The sequence below is a fragment of the Salvelinus fontinalis genome, chromosome 42, assembly GCF_029448725.1.
Source record: "Salvelinus fontinalis isolate EN_2023a chromosome 42, ASM2944872v1, whole genome shotgun sequence".
Classification (NCBI taxonomy): domain Eukaryota; kingdom Metazoa; phylum Chordata; class Actinopteri; order Salmoniformes; family Salmonidae; genus Salvelinus; species Salvelinus fontinalis.
In genome coordinates, this window is record NC_074706.1 from 19996417 (window position 1) to 20023748 (window position 27332).

The window sequence follows — 27332 nt, forward strand, 5'->3', positions numbered from 1 at the left end:
GCCAGGGTTTCTGACCAGCCGCTTCAGAGGTCCAGTCTCTCCCACCAGCAATATCAGATATCAGCAGGTCCTCATGGACTGCCGACTGTAAAACACATATGGAACAGAAAAGCATAATGGTTTATATAAAACTCTACTGTACACACAGAAACATTACATAAAATGTTAACCACAATCAAGCCCATTTCTAACAACGTGATTCAAGTACCTAAATATATGGAGCCATTGGAGTTTATTATTTTAAAAAATCCATGTGTTGATTCAAGAATGTTTTGGATTGACTGAAATAAGGGAAACTCCGTCCCTGCAATGATAAAAAAATAATCAAGTCAGTCAGCACAGATTCAATTTTCTATTTAATTTCAACAAAATGGTCAGTACTTTTATTGCACAAAAGTATACATGTGACAAGTATTATAGAATAACTTCTCACTATGGTAACACTTTTCTGTAAATCTGGTATCCTCGCTTTGATAAATTAATTTTAGAACGCTTTGAAAAAGGTTTGCTTTGATAAAATTATTTTTTAGAATGCTTTGAAAAAGGTTCAACATCGCCACTACTTAATGTCAAGAAAACATTCATTAAGGCACTAAAATTTCCTGATAAAACACCAGCATCAAACAGGACAAAGTTGTCACTTTCCATCGGATAATCATTTTTACACCATCATACCATCTCCTCTGCCTCATCATACTCATTCTTTCCTCAGTTCACCTCATCCAGTTCCCAACGACATCCAAAACCAGCAGAATTAACTACAAACAAACTAGTACATACACTATTCATGGGGCGTGTGCATTTTCTGCTGGTGTATTGTCAGGTAGCTCCTCTCTAAGAACCTCTTCCCGCAGTGCGAACTGGTGAATGTCCTCTCCCGTGTGGACTTTCAGGTGCATCTTGAGATGGTGCTGGTGGGAGAACCTCTTTTCACACTGAGAGCAGGTGTAAGGCTTCTCCCCTGTGTGGACCCTCTGGTGCCTCTTCAGGCTGGAGGAGTGTGAAAAACTGGCCCTGCACAGGACGCAGCTGAAAAGTTTCTCCCCTGTGTGAACTCTCTGGTGCCTCTTCAGGCTGGACAAGTGTGAAAAACTGGCCCGGCACAGGTGGCAGCCAAACGGTTTCTCTCCCGTGTGTATCCTCTGGTGGATCTCCATCTGTTTAGAGAAACTAAAGGCTTTCCCACAGAACGAACACGGGAAGCGCTTCTCTTTGCTACCAGATCTACCGATAGTGTTACTACTACTGTCATTTGTCAATGGGCTTGTGTAGCCATTTGCTGTTGAGGCACTAGCATTGTCTGATGTCTGGTTTAACATTAGGAGAGTGTGAGGAGGATGAAGGCCAGGGAGTGTCTGTGTTGTCTCAGGGTCCATGTTCCAGTTGATAGATCCCATAGAAGGCAGGCTGAAGGCAGCATCTGTTAGGGTGTTAACGTGAGGTGCCATCAGTCTCTCTGAATCACAACTATAGGAGCAGGATGGAGCATCGCTAGCCGAGTCTGTATCTGTTCTCTCCTGCTGCATATATACACCTCCTTGTCCCCGCAGACCAAAGCTACGCCTTGCCCTGGTCTCAGCCAGTCTATTGTCATGGATACTAAATTCAGATTTTGTTTTGTGTTCCCCTGTCTGTTTCTGGTTGTGGTTAACAGTGTTGTTCCCCAGCCCAGAATTGAGGACGCTGTCCCATCCACTAACATTCACTATGTCGCCTCTTGTCCTGGCCTGCTCGGTGATGGCGTCCCCTGGGCTCTTGGCTATACCAGTCTGTGAACCCAAGATGGTTGCCCAGTCTCCTCTGTTAGCCTCCTGCCAACCACCTGCAGGAAGAGGTTACAAAATCTAATTCATAAACATGGCAGAGAAAACTCTATATATGGAATTTGTCAATTACCTGGTCAAGTTCATACATTATAATACGTGTTTTTGTGTATAAACATAAGGTGTATTCATTTAATTTCATGAATGGAGAAAAAACAATAGCCAGGTGCATCACTATTCCCATTGAAGATCTATTACTATATGCAGGCTATATGCATTTCTCTCTTACCTTGCTCCCCCATCTTTAGTCCACTCAGCAGGTCAATGCTCTCTGGTTCATCTTCTATTGTCTCCTCTTTGACAACCAGCAGCTCATTCTTCCCATCCTCCATGTCTACTGACTGTAAGAGATACAGAGTGAGAGGATGTTGGATTAAGAAATCTGATATGAGCACCCTGCTATGGAGCATATTCTGATTGGGCAATGAGGGATTGCTATGATTATTATGCAAACATGTTAGTTGATTTGATTACTTGACACTTTAATTCATCTTTTGATAATTGAAAGGCATGGTCCAAAACTTAAGACCAAATTAATCAAGACCTGGGCTTGTAACCACAAACTATCTCAGAGTAGAAGTGCTAATTGAGGAGCAGGTCCCGCACCTGTCTATATAGTCTTATTCATTTTGATGACCAAACTGATCTTAGATCAGCACTCCTACTTTGTGGACAGGCCCTGACCTAGTACCATTAAGATGTTAATTCATAGTGGGCTCACCTCAGTGAGACTGTGTGTGGTCCTGTGCTGCTCAGCTGGTTCCTCTGTGGGTTCAGGAGGTGGTGTAGTCTGGTTGTCCTCTATGACCATGGTCCCCTTAGGGTTCCCCAGACTCTCCACACATCCCTCCTCCTTCGACAGCAGCACCTCTGGACCCTCCTCCTCCTGGAAGAGACAGGTGATACAGATTACACAGACATACACTCCCCCAGGTACATACACACAGATAATAAACACACTTTAAACATGGAGGGTCCATACTTGCAAACATAAGCAACCACTTAAATGTAAACGGGTCCCCCGATACAAAATATGTATCAGCCAATTAAAATCGTGACGAAACGTTAAATTGTAGCTGGTCCCATCAGACAACATGGCACACAGTGAGGTTAGCCCTAACCTCACTGCTAACCTCACTGATCTTATCCTAGCACAAGTTCTTCCAACCACACGTTCTGATCATCAAAACAACTATCATGTGTATTTGACTGACTGGTCAAATTGCTTTCGGTGTAAATTGCCTAGTCCACATAATTGTTGCAAATTGTGGCAAGTGTTCGAATCGCACAAGTTTTTCACACTCTTTGAAATGTAGACTTACATGTATTGTCTTAGTGTGTTGAAAAGGGACGTAGCATACAGCCAACAACTTGAAAATGAAGATTAAGAATGAATCGTTAAGCCTTGCACAAACACACTGCTTTTGGCAAATAATCATATTGTATTGGTTATTTAAATGGTCATACGCATACACTTAAATGTAGGCCTACATGTTTATATGCAATTTTGTAATCATCTGCTTTGTCACAAGCTAGGTTTCCATTTCCTTCCATTTGGCGACAGATTTATGCGAATATTTAAAAAAAAATCTGTATAAAGAAAATACACTTTTTTGCTTAAGTTTCCATATACCTAATAAAAATCTAAAGTTCAATACGTTTTCAACCCTGAGTTTTTCAACTCTACAGATTGTGACAAAACTAACTGTTGCAGTAAATAGCAAATGTGCCTACTCTGGCATTTACAGTGCAGGTACACGTAAAATCACCCGTGTTAAATTCACTGTGTCAAAAATGATCGACTCCCATAGAGTTGTTTTAGTAACTGCCACTGCCAAATGACCCCTAGTGTCAGTGCTGATAACTGGTGTTAATTGCTAAGGTGTAAAAATTTACTCTATTAGTTGTAGACTTTTACTCAGTAAGTGTAAACATAATCACAACCTTGCCCATAAATTCAATTTCTGCGCTCAAATTTCCTCTTTGCTCAACGCCATTGTTGGATACACAAAATCCTAATTTGTTCTACACAAAGGTGAGTGTTAAACAGTTATTTCACTGATTTTATTTAGCTATTTTAATTTAAATACTTGGTTGTCAGACTTCAGTGTAACATAAAAAGTCGAACAGTTTTGACTTTGTGTGTGTTGCAGCTAACGTTTCACTTTTTGCACGTCTTTGTGAGATAGCTCGCCCCTGTCCTGCGCAGTTAACTCTGCTTCATGTGGTGGTTCCATGGGCTTGTGTCTCATTTCAGCATGTTAATTTGTTCTCTTTATTTCAGCTGCTTACTAAACTTTTTCAGGATCCTGTCTTTCAAAGATAATTTGTAAAAATCCAAATAACTTCACAGATCTTCATTGTAAAGGGTTTAAACACTGTTTCCCATGCTTGTTCAATGAACCATAAACAATTAACTTGTTAGGGCTAGGGTCTTTTTTTCTAAATTTCCGCCTGACTGACGTGCCCAAAGTCAACTACCTGTTGCTCAGGCCCTGAAGCCAGGATATGCATATAATTGGTACCATTGGAAAGAAAACACTTTGATGATTGTAGAAATGTTAAAATAATGTAAGAGGCTATAACACAATAGATATGTTAGGAGAAAATCCAAAGAAAAAACAACCAGAATGAATTTTGAGAGCCCATGCGCTTCCAATGGAAAGTATAGGGAAATGATGAATTCTAGCTCCCAGGATGCAATTCCTATGGCTCCCACAGGGTGTCGGCAGTCTATGTTCAATGTTTCAGGCTTGTAACTTCCAAAACGAGTAAGAAATTAGTTTTAGTACAGGGACACACTCTTGGAAATTCGTGTTTGGTCGAGCAATGAAGACAAGACGCACCTGCTAATATCGGTTTCCTATTGAACATACTTCTTTCCGAATGAAATATTACATTTTAGGGTATCGGGAGGAGTCAATAGAAACATATTTTGACTTCTTTAAACAAAGTTTAGTGGTAGATTTTCAGATTCCTTTCTCTGCATGTTGAACGAGTGGCTTACTCAAATCGATGGTGCCAACTAACCAGACTATTTGGGATATAAAGAAGGATTTTATCTAACAAAACGACACGACATATTATAGCTGGGACCCTTTGGATGACAAATCAGAGAAAGATTTTCAAAAAGTGAATATTTAAATCGCTATTTGTGAATTTATGAAACCTGTTACGGTGGAAAAATATTTTGATGTGGGGCGCCATCAAACAATCGCATGGCATGCTAGTGGGACGCCTAGCCCTAAGAAGTTTGAACATGCACCTGTGGAACGGTCGTTAAGACACTAACAGCTTACAGACGGTAGGCAATTAAGGTCACAGTTATGAAAACACTAAAGAGGCCTTTCTACTGACTCTGAAAAACACCCCAAAAAAGATGCCCAGGGTCCCTGCTCATCTGCATGAACGTGCCTTAGGCATACTGCAAGGAGGCATGAGGACTGCAGATGTGGCCAGGGAAATAAATTGCAATATCCGTACTGTGAGACGCCTAAGACAGCGCTACAGGAGACAGCATGGACAGCTGATCATCCTCGCAGTGGCAGACCACGTGTAACACCTGCACAGGATCGGTACATCCAAACATCACACCTGCGGGACAGGTACAGGATGGCAACAACAACTGCCCGAGTTACACCAGGAACGCACAATCCCGCTATCAGTGTGCAGACTGTCCGCAATAGGCTAATAGAGGCTGGACTGAGGGCTTGTAGGCCTGTTGTAAGGCAGGTCCTCACCAGACATCACCGGCAACAACGTCGCCTATGGGCACAAACACACCATCGCTGGACCAGACAGGACTGGCAAAAAGTGCTCTTCACTGACAGGTCGTGGTTTTGTCTCACCAGAGGTGATGGTAGGATTTGCGTTTATCGTCGAAGGAATGAGCGTTACACCGAGGCCTGTACTCTGGAGCGGGATCGATTTGGAGGTGGAGGGTCCGTCATGGTCTGGGGGAGTGTGTCACAGCATCATCAGACTGAGCTTGTTGTCATTGCAGGCAATCTCAACACTGCGTTACAGGGAAGACATCCTCCTCCCTCGTGGTACCCTTCCCGCAGGCTCATCCTGACATGACCCTCCAGCATGACAATGCCACCAGCCATACCGCTCATTCAAAACCCTTTACAATGAAGATCTGTGAAGTTATTTGGATTTTTACAAATGATCTTTGAAAGACCGGGTCCTGAAAAAGGTACATTTATTTAGTTTATTATATTCTTGTCAGGACATCACCACCGCTCAGTGTGAGAAACGTTTGCACAAATAATTGTCTCCTTATTCCCATAACCTGAAAGATCCCTACACCGCAAATGGATATGTAAGAATACATTACAATTGATAAAGGGCATCTACGTTTAATTCTTCTGGTATGGTATCGGAGCAAATGGGACTTGGTTATTTGTTTTTTCTTTCAAGATTAGTAACCATGTTCATTTTCTTAAGGAACATTATTACAACCCTAATAGTGGAGAAGGGTACAGTACCTCTGGTATAGAATCAAAACCGTTGAGGAATTTGGCTCCAGAGAAACTGCCCACTCAATTATACTCTGGAGGCCCAACTGCTGAGAGGGAGTCCAGTCCATCCACTTTGGCTACCCTGAGTGAAGACCAGTGCAGAGAGGCCATTTCTCGTATGAAACATTCTTCTGATGAAGAAACAGTCAAACAGAAGATGAAATTGACCTTTGAGTACAGGAAGAAGATGACCCACGACCGAGTAAATGCTCCACCATCAAACCAAATTTTTACGCTTTCCGGATGCAAGACTTAAAAAAAAAAAAGTTAAGTTGTATAAATTGTGTTTAATCACTAAATGCCAATTCAGGTTGGCCAGTAATAGTAGTTCAATTAATGTGTAGGCTGGTGATTTACTCAAACTGTGTTAGGTTAAAGTGGAATGTTTTGTGAGAAAGAAATTGACTTGCACAAAACTAAAGTTTTGTCTTTGTCTTATTTGTTTCAGATTGAACAAGATTTTGTGCTGCTGTTTGGAGGGGGAACATCAGCCTAAGTTTTTGCAGAGGTGGCCAACTACATTCAAGCAAAAGATCCTCATGCTAAGCAAGACCCTAAGCAAGGCCACTCAGGGAGCTGAACTTCAGGAGCTGATCCAGATGGCAGAATCTGCAGTCGATGAGGGAGCTGACACGAATGTTGAAGGTTAGATGATTATCATTTATATTTCAAATGACTCTGAAATGTTAATGTCACTGATGATGGAATGGGTCAGCTCTTGAAACCTTAAGTTTTGATGATCACTTGCATGCATTTAAAGTTGTTTTGAAGCAAAGTCCACCATGCAAGGTATTTACCAACCCAAAAACATCCCACCATGACGAAAGAACAAATTAATGTCTGCAATTATACAATTTTACCAAAACTTCCTGTTTCCATCATCACAGCTGACTTTACTCAAACTGTGGATGGAAACGTGGTTACAGAGGCATCATTTGACTCGGGGAGGATGAGCGTTAGTGTACAATAGGATTATAAGTTGCATTCTCGTTATCATCCTACATGAGGCAGTATTGCAGTTCCTTTAAAGATGTTTAATCGACAGTCTTAATGTAGGATGACACTTGGCTGTCATTAGTATATTCTTATGTAGGCTACACTTACAGGCAGGCCTATAATGTTTTATAGGATATGAATTATTATAAATCATCCCTTTCGTCACGTGCGTTTTGAATCTAACATCAAGGTCCGGCAGTGAACAGTTTTTTCCTAAACTAAAAAGCTTGATGCGGGAGGGGCTCATGGTGAAAGTGCACTATTGATTTAGAGTCAACCGCTTTAGCAGAGTGTGCCGCCTAGAAGTAATGGTGATAATGGTAGCCTACATGACTGAAATTTGACAAATGTGTTTACGATGTATGATAAACTTATGTTGTAAGGACCTCGTGGATAGGTGTGTGTGAAACAGAAACAAAAACATGAATTTTGTCATATATGCCAAAACTGTGAAAATGTAGTCTAACATTAGTAGTAGCTGGTAACCTAGTCAAGGATGCATCAATGCAATATTGGCACCCAACATTTTGTTACAGACCAGCGGAACAAAAGTAAACCTTGAATTTGAAGGTTTAAAATATCCATCTAGTTGCTAGGGTTGACCTATTTTATGAAATGCTATTGGTTGGTGGATATAAAGTCTAAGGTCTTTGATAGGCTGATTAAGAATTTGTGCCAGGATATAAAATCAGTGCTACCCGTTGAGGTTAGCATAGGGCCAACGTGTGCCATGTTATGGGACCAGCTACTACAATTTAGCATTCTGTCACGTGCAAGTATACTGATGATTTTAATTGGTTGATATGTATTTTGTGCCAGATAAGCAACCATTTAAATGATTTATGTTTGCACAGTGGTGTAAAAAATACCCAACACTCATCCTTCAGTAAATGTAAAGATACCTTAATAGAAAATTACCAAATAAAAGTGAGTCACCCGGTAAGATTCTACTTGAGTAAAAGTCTAAAAGTATTTGGTTTTAAATATACTTAACTGCAAAAATATACTTAAGTATCAAAAGTAAAAGTACAAGTATAAATAATTTCAAATTCCTTATATTAAGCAAACCAAATAACAATGCTATTATTTTTTAAATCTACAGATAGCCAGGGACACACTCAGACATCATTTATAATGATTTATCATTTATAATGAAAACTACTCGAGTTTTCCAAGATGGCATAGCAGTCATATGTCTTTGTTTTTGTCTTGTCTCATCCTATGTATACATCTTTTTATATATTTTTCTTCGCATTCTTTTTAATATTTTTCCTAAACCTCAACTTCAAAATACTCTCCTGCAACCCGCCACACCCAATGGGGTGTGGATCTGTTTTTTTTTTCTAAAGAATTTCTATTTACCTCCGAACTGGAATACCTCAACTGAAGCTAGCTAGCTATCAGCCAGCTAACCACTGATAGCGGTCATCAGCTAACCTTTAGCTCGGAAAGCTCTCGCCAGTTCGTACAACACGTTTCAAACCAGAGCATACCGGACCTATTTTTCCTCTCCATATCCCCGGATTCCTACCGCAAACTCAACCTTTTCATCTGGATCATGGCAGTTAGCTAACCGCAACCCGGGTTGACTCCTCCTGGCTAACGTTTCCATCCCGGAGCAAGCACCAACTAGCCTGGAGCTAGCCTATGCTAAACCCATCTCCCGGCTAGGGCTCCTGGGCTACTCCTGAAGCCCACTCCTCGGCTACTATATCCGGACCCCTTTTACTGCCGGACGGGGCACGGAACCCCGCCGATCCTTCACGACTGGAATACCAACATAATCTGCCCGAGGATCCCAACAGGCCCCTCAGGTGTGACGTCCCCTGAAGGCCCATTCTGCTAACCGCGGCCTGCTAGCTATGTATAGCATATTGGACTGTTAGCTGATCCATTGGCCAGTTTCTTGAAGCACTATACCCATTTTGCCAATTGGACTTGGACCACTCTGCTACTTGGAACCCTACTAATTCCACGACTGGTCTATCGACATCACAGCACGAGGAGGCAAAAACAGACTTTCCCCCATCGCGACGTCTCTCTAAGGCCCTTATGATAGCTTGCTAGCCCCGGCCTGCTAACTGCTAGCTTGCCAGCCCCGGCCTGCTAACTGTCTGAATCGCCGAGTCCCCAGCCAGCCCAACTACTCACTGGACCCATACGATCACTTGGCTACGCATGCCTCTCCCTAATATCAATATGCCTTGTCCATTACTGTCCTGGTTAGTGATTATTGTCTTATTTCACTGTAGAGCCTCTATCCCTGCTCAATATGCCTTAACCAACCATTTAGTTCCACCTCCCACATATGCGATGACATCACCTGGTTTATTACTCAATGCCTAGGTTTCCTCCAATGTACTCTCTTCCTACCATACCTTTGTCTGTACATTATGCCTTGAATCTATGCTATCGTGCCCAGAAACCTGCTCCCTTTACTCTCTGTTTCGAACGTGCTAGACGGCCAGTTCTTATAGCCTTTAGCCGTACCCTTATCCTACTTCTCCTCTGGTAATGTAGAGGTTAATCCAGGACCTGCAGTGCCTAGCTCCACTCCTACTCCCCAGGTGCTCTCATTTGTTGACTTCTGTAACCGTAAAAGCCTTGGATTCATGCATGTTAACATTAAAAGCCTACTCCCTAAGTTTGCTTTATTCATTGCTTTAGCACATTCTGCCAACCCGGATGTCTTAGCCATGTCTGAATCCTGGCTTAGGAAAACCACCAAAAACCCTGAAATCGGGCCTCCCGGGTGGCGCAGTGGTCTAGGGTACTGCATCGCAGTGCTAACTGCGCCACCAGAGTCTCTGGGTTCGCGCCCAGGCTCTGTCGCAGCCGGCCGCGACCGGGAGGTCCGTGGGGCGACACACAATTGGGCTAGCGTCGTCCGGGGTAGGGAGGGTTTGGCCGGTAGGGATATCCTTGTCTCATCGCGCTCCAGCGACTCCTGTGGCGGGCCGGGCGCAGTGCGCGCTAACCAAGGGGGCCAGGTGCACGGTGTTTCCTCCGACACATTGGTGTGGCTGGCTTCCGGGTTGGAGGCGCGCTGTGTTAAAGAAGCAGTGCGGCTTGGTTGGGTTGTGCTTCGGAGGACGCGTGGCTTTCGACCTTCGTCTCTCCCGAGCCCGTACGGGAGTTGTAGCGATGAGACAAGATAGTAATTACTAGCGATTGGATACCACGAAAATTGGGGAGAAAAGGGGTTAAAATTTATAAAAAAATAAATAAAAAAATGTTTAAAAAAAAACTGAAATCCCTAATTATAACATTTTCCGCCAAGATAGAACTGCCAAAGGGGGCGGTGTTGCAATCTACTGCAGACATAGCCTGCAGAGTTCTGTCTTACTATCCAGGTCTGAACCAAAACAATTTGAGCTTCTACTTCTAAAAAATTTACTTTTCCAGAAACAAGTCTCTCACCGTTGTCGCTTGCTATAGACCACCCTCTGCCCCCAGCTGTGGCCTGGACACCATATGTGAATTGATTGCCCCCCATTTATCGTGCTGCTAGGTGACCTAAACTGGGACATGCTTAACACCCCGGCCATCCTACAATCTAAGCTTGATGCCCTCAATCTCACACAAATTATCAATGAACCTACCAGGTACAACCCCAAATCTGTAAACACGGGCACCCTCATAGATATCATCCTAACTAACTCGCCCTCCAAATAAACCTCTGCTGTTTTCAACCAAGGTCAAACGACCACCCCTCATCACTGTCAAACGCTCCCTAAAACACCTTCTAATCGACCTGGCCTGGGTATCCTGGAATGACATTGACCTCATCCCGTCAGTAGAGGATGCCTGGTTATTCTTTAAAAGTGCCTTCCTCACCATCTTAAATAAGCATGCTCCATTCAAAAAATGTAGAACTAGGAATAGATATAGCCCTTGGTTCACTCCAGACCTGTCTGCCCTTGACCAGCAGCACAAAAACATCCTGTGGCGTTCTGTATTAGCATCGAATAGCCCCCGTGATATGCAACTTTTCAGGGAAGTTAGGAAAGATAAGGCTAGCTTTTTCAAACAGAAATTTGCATCCTGTAGTACAAACTCAAAACAGTTCTGGGACACTAAAGTCCATGGAAAATAAGAGCACCTCCTCCCAGCTGCCCACTGCACTGAGGCTAGGAAACACTGTCACTACCAATAAATCCACAATAATTGAACGTTTCAATAAGCATTTTTCTACAGCTGGCCATGCTTTCCACCTGGCTACCGCTACCCCGGTCAACAGCCCTGCGCTCCTCACAGCAAATCGCCCAAACCTCCCCCACTTCTCCTTCACCCAAATAGCTGATTTTCTGAAAGAGCTGCAAAATCTGGACCCCTTCAAATCAGCCGGGCTAGACAATCTGGACCCTCTAAAATTATCTGCTGAAATTATTGCAACCCCTATTACTTGCCTGTTCAACCTCTCTTTCGTATCTTCTGAGATTCCCATAGATTGGAAAGCTGCCGCGGTCATCCCCCTCTTCAAAGGGGTTGACACTGTAGACCCAAACTGCTACAGACCTATATCTATTCTACCCTGCCTTTCTAAGATCTTTGAAAGCCAAGTTAACAAACAGATTACCGACCATTTCGAATCTCACCGTACCTTCGCTATGCAATCTGGTTTCAGAGCTGGTCATGGGTGCACCTCAGCCACGCTCAAGGTCCTAAACGATATCATAACCGCCATTGATAAGAGACATTACTGTGCAGTCGTATTCATCGACCTGGCTAAGGCTTTCGACTCTGTCAATCACAACATTCTTATTGGCAGACTCAACAGCCTTGGTTTCTCAAATGATTGCCTCGCTTGGTTCACCAACTACTTCTCCGATAGAGTTCAGTATGTCAAATCGGAGGGCCTGTTGTCCGGACCTCTGGCAGTCTATGGGGGGGCCACAGGGTTCAATTCTCGGGCCGACTCTCTTCTCTGTATACATCAATGATGTCGCTCTCACTGCTGGTGATTCTTTGATCCACCTCTACGCAGACAACACCATTCTGTATACCTCTGGCCCTTCGTTGGACACTTAACTAACCTCCAGATGAGCTTCAATGCCATACAACTCTCCTTCTGTGGCCTCCAACTGCTCTTAAATGATTGCTGCCCGCACCTGCCCGCCCGTCAGCATCACTACTCTGAACGGTTCTGACTTAAAATATGTGGACAACTACAAATACCTAGGTGTCTGGTTAGACTGTAAACTCTCCTTCCAGACTCACATTAAGCATCTCCAATCCAAAATTAAATCTAGAATCGGCTTCCTATTTCGCAACAAAGCATCCTTCACTCATGCTGCCAAACATACCCTTGTAAAACTGACCATCCTACCGATCCTCGACTTCGTTAATGTCATTTACAAAATAGCCTCCAACACTCTACTCAACAAATTGGATGCAGTCTATCACAGTGCCATCCGTTTTGTCACCAAAGCCCCAAATACTTGTATTTATTTATTTAACCTTTATTTAACCAGGAAGGGCTCATTGAGATTTAAAATCTCTTTTTCAAGAGCGTCCTGGCCAAGATAGGCAGCACCAAGTCATTACAAAAATTAAAGACAAACAACATGTCGTATTTCAAGTAATCTAGTAAAAACCATAGAATTCCCAAGAGTATAACAAAAATCAAAAACAGCAAATTAAAAACATTGACAGGTCAGGGAATCAGTCTCAAGATCATTCATCAGTGATTTAAAAATACCAATCGGGACAAGTTCTTCCAGTTTAAAAGTATTTTGTAAGGCATTCCAAGACGATGGCGCAGAGGACATAAAAGCCCTTTTACCAAATTCAGTTCGGACACTTGGAACAGTTAGCAGGATAAAGTCCAGCGAACGAAGGATAAAGCCCACCACATTTCTGAGCAATTAAAATGCCCAAATAAAAAGGTAGTAAACCCAAAATGGCTTTAGAAATAAAAATATACCAGTGACTGACTGAGCCTACGAGTGACTAGAGAAGGCCAGCCAACCCTGGTATACAAAGTGCAGTGGTGCGTAAGGGTTTTGCAGTTTTAAATAAATCTCAAAGTGCAATGGTAAAGGGTGTCAATTGATCTCAAACACTGAGCGGAAGCATTCATATATAAAATATCCACATAGTCTAGTAAAGGCATAAATGTAGCTGATACTAGCCTCCTTCTGGCTTCAAAAGAAAAACAGGCCTTATTCCTGAAATAAAATCCCAATTTCAGCCTCAATTTTTTTGTAAGTTGTTGAATATGCAATTTAAAAGAATTAAAATTCCAAGATATTTATATGAGGTTACAACCTCAATCTCCTTTCCCTGACAGGTAGTAATAGGTGAAAGGTTCAGAGGTCTATTTCTTGCTTTAGAAAACACCATTAGTTTAGTTTTTTCAGAATTGAGGATAAGCTTCAATTGACACAAGGTATGTTGAACAGTATAGAAAGCAGTTGGCAAGTTCTGGAAATCTTTTGTGAGAGACAAGGCACAACAGTAAATAACAGTATCAGCATAAAAATTAAGTTACGCATTTTGAACATTTTTGTCTAAATCATTTATATAAATAGTGAATAAGAGAGGACCAAGTACAGAGCCTTGGGGCACACCATTAAAGACAGACAATTTAACAGACATAAGCCCATCACATTGAGTGCACTGAGTTCTATCAGACAGATAGTTAGCAAACCATGCAACTGCATGCTCTGAAAGACCTACACTCGACAATCTCTGCCTTAGTATAGCATGATCAACTGTATCAAAAGCCTTAGAGAGATCACTAAAAAGTGAGACACATTGCTGTTTTTTGTCAAGGGCTTCAGTGATATCATTTAAAACCTTCATGGCTGCTGTAATTGTGCTATGCTTCTTCCTGAAGTCTGATTGGTACATTGATAAAATATAGTTAGTAAATAAATACTCTTTTAGCTGTTCACTCACAAGGGTTTCAAGTATTTTCACCAGGGGTGACAGCTTTGAGATTGGCCTATAATTATTTAAGAGTTGGATCTCCCCCTTTTAAAAGTGGTAGGACAAATGCTGATTTCCAGATTTTCATTAGATTCGAGGGTTAGTTTGAACAGATATTTAAGTTGTTCAGCTATGAAATCAGCTGCCAGATTTAAAAAGCAGGGATCCAAAAGATCAGGACCTGCAGGCTTTCTCTGATCTAAGGATTTCAGGGCTTTATGTACCACCTGCACTGAGAATGGCAAAAAGCTAAAAGTTTGACCAGCTCTCACTGGTTCATCCACACAGAGACAGAGGACACTATACTACCCACCACTGCGACCTGTATGCTCTCGTTGGCTGGCCCTCGCTTCATACTCGTCGCCAAACCCACTGTCTCCATGTCATCTACAAATCTCTGCTAGGTAAAGCCCCGCCTTAGCTCACTGGTCACAATAGCAGCACCCACCCGTAGCACGAGCTCCAGGAGGTGTATTTCACTGGTCACCTCCAAAGCCAATACTTCCTTTGGCCGCCTCTCCTTCCAGTTCTCTGCTACCAATGACTGGAACGAACTGCAAAAATCTCTGAAGCTGGAGACTCGTACCTCCCTCACTAGCTTTAAGCACCAGCTGTCAGAGCAGCTCACAGATCACTGCACATAGCTCATCTGTAAATAGCCCATCCAATCTACCTCATCCCCATACTGCATTTATTCATCTTGCTCCTTTGCACCCCAGTATCTCAACTTGCACATTCATCTTCTGCACATCCTACCATTCCAGTGTTTAATTGCTATATTGTAATTAATTTGCCACCATGGCCTATTTATTGCCTTACCTCTCTTATCCTACCTCATTTGCACATGCTGTATATAGATTTTTCTACTGTATTATTGATTGTATGTTTGTTTATTCCATGTGTAAGTCTGTGTTGTTGTATGCGTCGAACTGCTTTGCTTTACCTTGGCCTGGTCGCAGTTGCAAATGAGAACTTGTTCTCAACTAGCCTACCTGGTTAAATAAAGGTGAAATAAAATAAAAAATAAATTAAGCATTTGTGTTTAGTAAGTCCGCCAGATCAGAGGCAGTAGGAATGACCACACTAACTGTTACAGATGCACAATCGAGAGTATCCTGTGGGGCTGTATCACCGCCTGGTACGGCAACTGCGCCGCCCACAACTGCAACGCTCTCCAGAGGGTGGTGCGGTCTGCACAACCGGGGGAAAACCTACAGCACCCAATGTCACAGGAAGGCCAAAAAGATCAAGGGCAACCACCACCCGAGCCACTGCCTGTTCACCCCGCTACCATCCAGAAGGTGAGTTCAGTACAGGTGCATCAAAGCTGTGACCGAGACTGAAAAACAGCTTCTCTCACACAGCCATCACTAACAGAGTGGCTGCTGCCAACATAGACTCAAATCTCTTGCCACTTTAATAAAAGGTATCACTAATCACTTTAAATAACGCCACTTTAATAATGTCTACATATCCTACATTACTCATCTCATATGTGAATATACTGTATTCTATTCCATCTACTGCATCTTGCCTATGCCGCACAGCCATCGCTCATCCATATATTTATATGTACATATTCATCCCTTTATATTTGTGTGTATAAGGTAGTCGTTGTGAATTTGTTAGTCGTTGTGAATTTGTTAGATTACTTGTTAGATATTACTGCACTGTCGGAAATAAAAGCACAACCATTTTGCTACACTCGCATTAACATCTGCTAACCATGTGTATGTGACCAATAAAATTATATTTGGATGTTCTCTTGATAAGTGTGTGAATTGGACCATTTTCTTGTCCTGCTAAGCATTCAAAATATAACGAGTACTTTTGAGTGCCAGGGGAACTCTATGGAGTAGAAGTACATCATTTTCTTTAGGAATGTAGTGAGGTAAAAGTAGTCAAGTAAAAGTAGACAAATATAAATAGTAAAATACAGATACCAACAAAAAGTATTACTTTAAAGTATTTTTATATAAGTACTTTATACACGTGTTTGCAAGTATTGATCCAAAGTGTTTACCCATCCCCACTACGTTTGAGTCCTATACTGTAGATGGACTTCATTGTTGTTAAAATTTTGTCAGGTATGATAAGTCAAAAGTCATAAAATCTTGACAAAACTATTTTGACGTGTACAGTAGATGTTTGTTAGTGTGTGGGTATATTTAGTAAGTGTATATTGGTTATATGTAGAATAGGGTGGGATCAGAGGTGATGTATACTAAAGAGTCTCAATGAAAGTCTTAAAATGAAAAGTCCAACTGTTTATTAAACATGAACAAGTTTGAAATAAACCACATGAAAACCACACATGCCCGTCTCAACTAAAGACTTGCATAAACGTAATATTATTTTCTTTCTGAATGCAGTTTAAAGTAGTTGAATGGAAGTAATGAAACAGGCACTTGTGAACATCATATAGCCTACACAGTACAAACACAATATGTAACAGACTTTAGGCTTATGCACCGAGTGTACACACATTAGGAACACCTGTCCTTTCCGTGACCTAGCTAGTGTTTTCATTAACTTGTCCAGTAAATTTTTTGTCGACATTCAGAACGTTAGCATAGAAAATAAATGCAACAATTGCCTGCTAGGGTGCGTCTTCATTGACACAAGATAGATAAATGGAAACACCTGGACGTAATGATGTCATACCTGTTTAAAAAAAAAAAAAATATTAAACATCGCAAGAACCTATAGTGTCAAATAAAAATGTAGTGGTTTAAGTGTTTCCATTACTCATTTAGGCAAATTGCGCATTCATAAATTGGCAACAGCCTGTATGCCCTCCCACCTATCGGTTTCATGTCTCAGGTAGTCTATGGATAGAATGCAATAATTGACTCAAATTTTCCATATACTAATAACTCTCAAGTGCCAATGTATCGCCATGTTCTGTGCCATGGTGAAACGTGCACTCCTGTCGATCTGAAATAATTGGATGGTGAAACTTGCAGCCAACCAGAAAAGCAAGTTGAAACAATTCAGGCGCTCTTGAAATTCAGGACAATCCTTGTTCTGCAAAGAAACATTTTTACAGTTGAAAAATTGATTTTGCAAGCAGTTGGCATTTAGAATTAAATGTGGAGTGGAGCTTTATTGTTACACGGTGCCATCACGTGCCCTGCGTACCTTCAAAATTATTCTGCAATTTATTTTGAAAAACAGTTTACGTCCTAATTTGTCACAAAGAAAATTAGACAGAAGAAAAATCCACCGGTCGAATGGATAAACGTGTTGTCAATCTCTAGAAAATGTCTGCTATATCTGCCGTTTCCATTATACATGACGCAATTATTTTAAATCCATTCCAAATCAGTGTAGATGAAGGGGAGAATAAGGTTAAAGAAGGATTTTTAAGCCTTCAGACATGGATTGTGTATGTGTGTCATTCAGAGGGAGACCAGGCAAGACAAAAGATTTAAGTGCCTTTGAATGGGGTATGGTTGTAGGTGCCAGGCGCATCGGTTTGAATGTCAAGAACTGCAACGCTGCTGGGTTTATCTCACTCAACAGTTTACATGTGTATCAAGAATGTTCCACCACCCAAATGACATCCAGCCAACTCGACACAACTGTGGGAAGCATTGGAGTCAACATGGGCCAGCATTCCTGTGGACCGCTTTTGACACATTGTAGAGTCCATGGCCTGAAGAATTGTGGCTGTTCTGAGGGCAAAAGGGGTCTTTATGCAGGTGTATCCTGAGGTTGCTCCTCTCTGAGAACCTCTTCCCACAGTGCGTAAAGGTGAACGGCCTCTATCCCAGGTGCATCTTCAGCTGGTGGGAGAACCTCTTCTCACACTGGGGGCAGCTGTAGGGTTCTCCCCTGTGTGGACCTTCTGGTGCCTCTTCAGGTTGAACGAGTGGGAGAAACTGGCCCGGCACAGGTGGCAGCCAAACGGTTTCTCCCCTGTGTGGACCTTCTGGTGTCTCTTCAGGTCACTAGCCTGGGCAAAGCACATGTGACACTTGGTACAGCTGAAGGGTTTCACCCCTGTGTGGACCCTCTGGTGGATCTCCACCTTCTGGGGGCTGCTGAAACCTTTGTTACAGAACATGCAGAGGAACCGTTTTTCTTTACTACTGCCTGATATTGCTCCCCCTCCCTGAGCCTGGGCTCTAGCCCTGTCATTTGAGTTCAATATCTGATTGAAAAGGACACGGCTGTCTGAGTCGGAATGCCTCATCAACGTACACACTGGGTCGCAATCCCTGAACACGTGTAAAGGGGAGTGGGTCGCAACATTTGGATTTGTCTCTAAGCTTTCGTTGCAATCTAAGAAATCTCTGCCCTGTGAGTGTCTGTCTCCTAGGTGATTATCTGCATTCCATGTGGGAGGAACGTCGCCCTCCACTTTCACAGCCACTTCATCTATGACCAGACCTTCCTCTTTCTTATCTAGGCACCCTTCAGAGTATACACTACTACTGTACCGGTTCCAGTCCCCTCTAGACAGGTCAGTGTGTGTTTCTAAACCCAAGGGCATGTTGCCAGGGTCCATCTCTGTAGTGTAAGAACAAGACGGATCACTGCCAGTCTCTAACGCGTCACCTGAGTCCCGATGGGAATGAACAGTCTTCGGGCTCGGGTTACCGTAAAGTAAATACTCTGAGCCAGGAGCAGGTGGACAGCCCAGTCTCCCCAACCCCAGTCTCTCTGGGTCTGACCTGGAGTCAGGTACTGCGTGTAAAAGCCTTTGTGTTACAGTCTCTGTCTCTGACTTGAGGATGGCGTTTGGCATTCCACTGACCTCCGTAATGCTGTGTCGGGTCCTGGGCTGAGGCGCAGTGGCGGTGGATAGGTCCTCTGTGGTTACAGGGGGCGCCACTCCAGACGTTGCTCCAGTCTGAATGTCTCTGCTGTGTTGTGGGTCCTCTGCTTCAGTCCTCTCCTGCTTGACCAGAGACGATTCGCCATAACCTGCAGCCTCTGCATCTGCAGACTGACACAAGAAAGAGGTTATTGTCAGTACATGAGTAATTGGATAACAATGTCTTAAGGAAGTCTCACAAGCTCCCCTATGGCAGATAAATGAGGATGTTGCATGTAAGTAAGTGAATAGCTGAGGGGAGTCTTTCTGAAATAAAACTGGACACATTTGATGTACTGTAATTTGTATGTAATTCTATTACACTAACCTCTATCACGATAACGTGCTGGGTTGAGGATCCACTCCCCTCATCAACAGTGATTTGTTGGTCATCACGCCATGTATTGTGTGCCGCTGGCTTCACAAAGCTCCTGTAGCCTCCACTGAGATGTCCTTCACCTGAGTGATTGGGGGAAAAGAGGTGGTTAGGTACTGTCAATGCTCAATTGTACACTATTGACACGGTCTGTTAGGTAACACTTCTCATAACTTATTGAAAGATTGCAGTAATTCCCCTGATTACAACTTAGCTTACTATCCAAACATGCGCAGAGGGGAACGGGTCAAAATGTACCTCTTGCCATTCCTCTGTATCGGTCGAGGATCTTGTCACTACTGACGAGGACGCGTTCTCTGATTGTCCTCTCTGCGCGCTCCCGTGCCACCTTCAATTCTAGTAGCTGTAGTTTCCTCCGCAATGCCCTGTTTTCATTTTGGCTTTGAGAAATTTCCAAACGAAACACTGCATAGTCGTCGTCTACGAGTTTACAGATCTCTGCCACGGCTGCATTCGCTAGCACCTCCATAATGGAGGCCATTTGAGTGTGAAAACCCATAGCCATTGTTGTTAGCTAGCTAACGTTAGAAGCTATCTAGCGTTGCCTAAATAACGTACTATCTATCAACCAAGTCCTGTATTAATAAATGTCCAAATAACAATAATAAAAACACAATCGTGAAAATTGTTCTTGGTCACTGTTTACTTCCCATCCACACAGACGAAAAATGATTTCATTGGCGGGCGTCTTGGGGCGTGATTAAATGAAAAAAAGAGTGCGTGCTGCTCTTTGAACTACGGTAATGCTAATTACATTACAAATTAGACAAATTGCACAGCCATTGTGTCTCCACCACAGAAATATTCATAATAGAAATCAACAACAAATCACGACCTTTTATGCGCAGTATCTTTGAATCTGAGAAGACTTGCTTAGAAAGAACAGTGTTTTAGCTAGAATATAACAATTATATAATGACTTTATTCCATCTAGGCTTACATCACCACAGTAACGTAAATATTCAACTGCCTAAGTTTACTGTCTCTCTAAAAGCAGGTATTTACAATCCTGTTTCAAATGACAAGTTAATGGGTTAATGAAGGGTATGTGGTTAATTACCCTCTTAAACAGACATTAGAATGCTGTACACTGACACAGTTTGTGGAGACCAGTCATTCTGGAATATCAAGTACAGGTGCACTTTAGTTCATGTTTAATATTTCAACCCAGTCATCACAAGACCGGAAGCCTTCAGGCCATTTACTGTAAACAGCTTGAAGTCAAGGACTGTTTGTAAAGGTCCCATACCACAGATGATAGATACGCGTTTGAGCAGTCCTCCAGAGATGTTTTAAAAACATTTCCTGTTGAAAAACGATGTTCCAAGTATAAATACAGTAAAGTACACACACGCTAAAGGGTAAAACATATGTTTTGAGAAAAATAGTGTTTTTTTAGACACAACTGCTCAATAGTTTGCCTGATGGTCAAATGTGATGTCATTAGCCCCCCCTTTGCTTGAGGAGCAATAGAGAACAAAAGAGGAAAGTCCACTTATTGAGATGTACCTTTTGTTAAGTAAATCGGGTGTTAAATGTGGTAAAAGGGAGACTGGGGGAGGATTTTAAGAGAGACTTGATTTGAGCATGTTTTGGTCAGTTAGTGCATTAATGAACACAGTGACATGATGACGTATATCAGTATAAATACAGCCAACTTTAAGTGTTTGACTTGTGTGGCTGAGTAAATCAATTATTTTGTGGCAATGTGTATGGGATTTCAATGATGACAGAAGTACGTGAGTTTGCATTTTGAATTTCGTGGTTGCAAGTACGATTTGCACATGTGTCATTTAATTTCGCAAGCATGTCTCAAACTTGTAACGTTTACATTTGTAAATTTGAATACGTTCAATAAGAGTTGTAAGTATAATTTATTTTCAGAATGATTACAAATCCTTTTACGAGTATGAATATTCTGCTGTGAATCAAAAATACACTTGCAGATTTTGAATCTGCGCGTTCTGTTACTGTTGACACGTTAACGAGATTTGTAAACTTGTAGAAAGTTCTGTAAATTTGTAGAAAGAGATTTCGCAAGTACAAATTCGATTTGTGCAGCTCTGGGGACAGGACCTTTTACTCCTGACCAATCAGTTCCCTTTGCCAGAACCACAGCTGCCTAACCATTGGCTAGATTGTTCCATCAATCAAATCTCAGGAAGTTGCTACCCATTTGAACAAGAGAGGATGAAGTAAATAAAACCAAAATGATCTATTTGAAGGTAATAGTTTCTTATCTGTGTACATCGATTTTTTTGTCGTTGTTGTTGTGAAAAGGCATGACAGTTTGCTTATCATGGGAAATAAAATGGTACATTTCAGACGAACTCCAGACTAGCCATTGCATTGACAGCCGCTAGGGTTAGTTATCTGGCCTCTGACATTCATCCTAGCTTTACTATGGCAAGCTTTATCAGGCAGCATTAAATGCGAGGGCAAACCGAATATATTTGCTAGTTAACCAGCTGATTGGTAAAGTTGATATACATGCCATTGTAACAGTATAACTTTACGTTGTCCCCTCGCCCCGAGCTAGGTTTATAGAAAATAAAAACGATATTGGCTACCAATGTTTTAAAGATGTGTTACTTTGGAACACTTGTCAAACTACTTAATTTCACTGCCTGTTTATTGATTAATTGGTGACTGAAAAAATGCTGTATTGGTTGGGTATCATTTGGCTGGTGTGTGAGTGTTTAATTAGCCAACTTACTGACTGGTCTTGTTTTTCCATGTTTTAGTTATTGCATTTCAGGTGGTAAAACAGCATTTTACCCCACCAAACAGATAAGTGTTTCATGTATTTACGTTTGAAGGTAGCCTTACTCTGTGGTTCAAGTTGTATCTTCATGTCTGTAACTTCATTCTCACTCCGTCTGACCCCTAAGCCCTCATGCCTGACCTCCCATTGGCCCAGGGCCTCTGGCAAAACCCTCTAATCAGTCTCTCTGACAGGGAGTTACTCCAGGAGTTGACAGGTTTATGGTGCATAGGGTATCTATGTGTATGCATGCATGACTTACATGGAGTGCTCCATGTTCCTGCTGGTTGCAGAGAAATGGCATGCCTTGGAGTATGGTTGTATCCATCTCCACCAGGCTCCTGGAAATCATATGACAAACCTGCATATATTAACAAAATAAAATGGTAACTATTTATGCAGTTTAAGTCATGACAGCCATAGGTTATTTACACAGGAGTGTACAGGTTTTTGTTCCAGCACTTCACTAACACCTCATTTAACTAATTGTGGTCTAAATTGAACAAACACTTGTACACAGTTGTCACCTGGCCTAGAAATCACCCATGTCTGTATTATTGAATGAGCTTCCCAAGTTACAAGTTTAGCTACAATTCTGCATGATAGAAATAGATCCACCCATGTTATTCTCTATCTAACCTTGTGAATAAACCCCCTAAACAAGATGATTATCCTGGTGGCTGGGAGGTTCCCAAGTTCTTGACATCTGTCTGGGTGTTAGGGATGTGCTTCAACCTGAGGAAAATAGCAGAGAGGGGAAAGACATTAACCCCATTGCTTACATTTCAGTGCTGGTTCAAGTTGCTGAGAACCACATGTACCTTAAGTTTTTCAGTCACCAAATAATCAATGAACAGGCAGTGAAGTAGTTTGACAAGTGTTCAAAGTCAGTAACAAGTCTTTAAAATATAGCTAGCATGTTGGCAAATACCTGGCCAGCAATCTTCACCTGTCGATGGCAACAGCTTTCACAGGCTCATCATAATGTACAAATAACCCAATTATGAAACATTTTATTTAAACTGACATTATTTGTTGCATATAATGTGCAGGACATAACCTAGCCTGGTGGATCCAGCCTGATCTTTTTTGCCATTCTATTTCACTTCACTTTTGATGATATCTGTAGAAAGGTGAACAAAGCGATCCGGGTGGTTCCACCAGGACCAGGCTATTTAGAACCGCCATCTATAATGTAATCAGTGCTCTGTGTGTGACCCACCAGTACCTTTGAGGGGCCAGGAGCTGCTCTATGCTGCTCTACCCATCAATGGGGCTGTAGAAAAGACCTCACCTCCAGCCTGCTCACCAACAGTTGTCAATAGGGAGAACAGAATTAGGTAGGTTTAGTCTGACTTGTTCAAACTTCAACATAGTACCCGTTTGTGTATCAGATATTATCTATCCTTGTAACGGCCAGTGGTAATAGAACAGTGACTATGTATGTATGTATGTATGTATGTATGTATGTATGTATGTATGTATGTATGTATGTATGTATGTATGTATGTGTTCATAGAAACATGTATGGAGGCAGCACATGGAGACTTGCAAGATGAAGTCCAGACTGACAGACGGGCTTGATACTGATGTCTCTGAATGGAGAAAGACCTGGCACTCGGCTTTAACATTTTACTAGACAACTTTTACCATTTAATTAAATAAAAAATAAAGTATCAAACAAGATGTGGAGGGAGAAACCCTGTATATTCTGCACCAGGATCAGGGAACTCCTGTTGTGAACAGGACACCACACAGGAATGTATGGCCACTCAGCCATGTTTGCTAAGGTAGCCCCAATACCACCAGACAAAATGCAGATAGGCACAGTATTTGTATCGGCTGGGAATGACAAAAGATGAAAGGTTCACATTGCTATATCAGCAGAACACTGCTTCTGGTATTATGTGAAGTGTTGTTTATTCTACATGGACCTGTGACTACATCTGAAAGTTATCAAAACACTTAGTTCAGAATATATACATAGATTTTGCAATTTCATTCATCTCATGTTACTCTTCAGGCTGCTGATCTATTCAAAGCGTCTCTATATCTGCCTGTAGTTATTGAGCTCAATTTGCAGGAGGTTTGTTTGTTGAAACTGAGTGGGGGGAAAACAGCTGTGGGCAGGGTTCTGACAGAGGGGTGTGTTTTGGTGGTGGCAAGGACAAACAAACACCCGCATCAAACCACACCCCCAAGCCAACTCACATTTGGCTTCTGTCATGACCACCAGCATTTCTTGAGGAGCAAGGCAAAAAACAAGGCCAAATCAGCAGGTGCAATTCTCCTTTAAAGCATCACACAATCTCAGTGCATACAGTTGATTTTATTAAAACACTATGTATGAAAAAATACATGTAAAAAATGTCTACCAATCGATTGTCGAAAGAACAGAGCACTCGGTCGACTAACTTAAAAAAAAAAAAATTCAGTCGGGAACAGCCCTAAACTTTATAAAGAGCAATCATGTTCTCATTACAATTGTCTTGGGGAAAAAATGAAGTAGTTGAATGGAAGTAATATACATCATATAGCCTACACTATGTAACAGACTTTTTAGGTTTAAATATGCCTTATATATCACAATGTCTGGATGCAATATTCTACCCAAGAATATTGAACACTGAAATCTGTCACTCTCGTCATTCCAAATGCATCTGTGGATCTTTTCTGCTGACAATACTGAAAATGTATCTTTGTCTTTAATGCAGGGTTTGATCAGAAGTTATTTAGTGGAATGGTTTATCTGCTGGTGTATCCTGAGGTAGCTCCTCTCTGAGAACCTCTTCCCACATTGCGTAGAGGTGAACAGCCTTTCACCCATGTGAACCTGAAGGTGCATCTTCAGGTAGTTCTGATGTGTAAGAAAGGTTGTCCCTCGGAGCAGCTTTAATATTTCTCCCCTGTGTGGACCCTCCGGTGCCTCTTCATGCTGGACGAGTGGGAGAAGCGCATATGACACTGGGTACAGCTGAAGGGTTTCTCCCCTGTGTGGACCCTCTGGTGCCTTTTCAGATTGCCAGCCTCAGCGAAACGCATGTGACACTGGGTACAGCTGAAGGGTTTCACCCCTGTGTGGACCCTCTGGTGGATCTCCACCTTCTGGAGGCAGCTGAAGCCTTTGTTACAGAACATGCAGAGGAACCGTTTATCTTTACTATTGTTTGATGTTGCTCCCCCTCCCCTCCCCTCTGCCCTTTGGTCTTTTGAGTTCAATACCTGATCGAAAAGGACGCAGCCCTGTGAATCGGAAGGCCCCATCAACGTGGACATTGGGTCACGATCCCTGAGCGTGTGTAAAGGGGAATGGGCCGCGACATTTGGATTTGTCTCTAAGCTTTCCCTGTAATCTAAGAAATCTCTGCCTTGTGTGTGTCCTTCCCCTAAGTGAGTCTTGTCTGCATTCAAGGTCAGAGGAGAGTCGCCCTCCACTTTCACAGTCACTTCATCTATGACTATAACCTCCCCTTTCTTATCTAGGGACCCTTCAGAGTATAGACTACTAGTGTAATGGTTCCAGTCCCCTCTTGACAGATCAGCCTGTGTGTCTAAACCCAAGGGCATGTTGTCATAGTCCATCTCTGTAGCGTAAGAACAAGATGGAACATCAACACCAGTGTCTAACGTGTCACCATCACCGCCTCCACAGGAATGAACCGTCTTCTTGCTCTGGTGAAATACTGGTAAGTACTCTGAACCGGGAGAAGGACAGCCCAATGGCCCCAGCCCAAGTCTCTCTGGGTCTGATCTGTGGTCAGATCCTGTGTGTAAGAGCCTGTGTGTTGCAGTTAATGTCTCCGTGTCTGTCTCTGACTTGAGGACGGTGTTCGACGTTCCACTGACCTCCGTGATGCTGTGTCGGGTCCTGGATGGTGCTGGGGCGGAGGTGGGGTACTCCGTGGCTACAGGGGGCACTCCAGTCTGGATGTCTCTGCTGTGCTGTGGCTCCTTCTCTCCTTTAGTCCTCTCCTGCTTGACCCCAGGACCTGCAGCCTCTGCATCTGCAGACTGACAAGAAGAGAGGAGGCTATTATCGGTTCATGAGTTGAATAACAATGTCGTAAGGAAGTCTCACAAGCTCCCCTATGGCAAATAAATGACAATGTAATCAAGTGAATAGCTGAGGGGGCGCCTTTCTGAAATAAACCTGCCACATTTGATTCACAAAGTAACGGTAATATTTTACGCAACACTATTACACTAACCTCTATCACGATAACGTGCTGGGTTGAGGTTCCACTCCCCTCATCAACAGTGATTGGTTGGTTCTCTCTCCATCTATTGTGTCCCGCTGGCTTCACAAAGCTCTTGTGGCTTCCAGTGAGATGTCCTTCACCTGAGAGAGTGATTGGGGGAAAGAGGTGGTTAGGTTAGCTACTGTCAATGCTCAAATGGTATATTATACACCATTGACACTGTCTAGAAGGATGTAAGATAACACTTTAAATAACTTTTTGATATTCTATTTATAGATCGATATGTCACATGCATATATAGCCTCATTATTGTTATATTGTGCTACTATTTACTTTAACTGCATTGTTGGGGAAAGGGCTCATAAGTAAGCAGTTCACGGTAAAGTCTACGCCTGTTGTATTAGGTGCATGTGACATGAGTTGATTTGAGTTGCATCATTGTTTTCAATGAGTTGGTCATAGGACATTCATACATGAAGAATCTGGTAAGAATATGATGTCTTTGTGCAAGATAGTTAAGTAATCAGGGGAGCTATTTCAGACAATCCAAAAACTGACGAAGTGTTTAACCCAATGTGGTTAAAAACTGTACCTCTTGCCATTCCTCTGTATCGGTCGAGGATCTTGGCACTACTGGGACGACTGGCGAGGACGCGCTCTCGCGTTGTCCTCTCTGCGCGCTCCCGTGCCACCTTCACTTCTAGTAGCTGTAGTTTTCTCTGCAATGCCCTGTTTTCTTTTTGTCTTTGAGTTATTTCCAGACGAAACACTGCATAGTCGCCGTCTACGAGTTTACAAATCTCTGCCACGGCTGCATTCGCTAGCACCTCCATAATGGAGGCTAGTTGAGTGTGAAAAACCACACAATTGGCCAT

At 42.4% G+C, this 27332-nt stretch overlaps 1 protein-coding gene and 1 pseudogene across 1 annotated transcript; both read right to left on the reverse strand.

The window, feature by feature from the left end:
- LOC129841432 (neurotrophin receptor-interacting factor homolog) lies at nt 1-26186 on the reverse strand (annotated as a pseudogene).
- Nucleotides 23753-27332, reverse strand: LOC129841469 (zinc finger protein 329-like). The gene is made up of 3 exons (XM_055909751.1): nt 27050-27332; nt 26467-26597; nt 23753-26269 (listed from the first exon to the last, which is right to left on the reverse strand). Exons 1-3 carry the CDS (start codon nt 27330-27332, stop codon nt 25151-25153), a joined length of 1533 nt encoding a protein of 510 aa, XP_055765726.1. The 3' UTR covers nt 23753-25150.

What these genes read in the sequence shown, in the direction of transcription:
- LOC129841469 (XM_055909751.1), bottom strand. Translation starts at nt 27,332, where the DNA reads ATGGCCAATTGTGTGGTTTTTCACACTCAACTAGCCTCCATTATGGAG. An exon ending in ATACAGAGGAATGGCAAGAG is followed by an intron (nt 26,598 to 27,049) that starts GTACAGTTTTTA and finishes TCACTCTCTCAG; the next exon opens with GTGAAGGACATCTCACTGGA. An exon ending in AGCACGTTATCGTGATAGAG is followed by an intron (nt 26,270 to 26,466) that starts GTTAGTGTAATA and finishes TCTTCTTGTCAG; the next exon opens with TCTGCAGATGCAGAGGCTGC.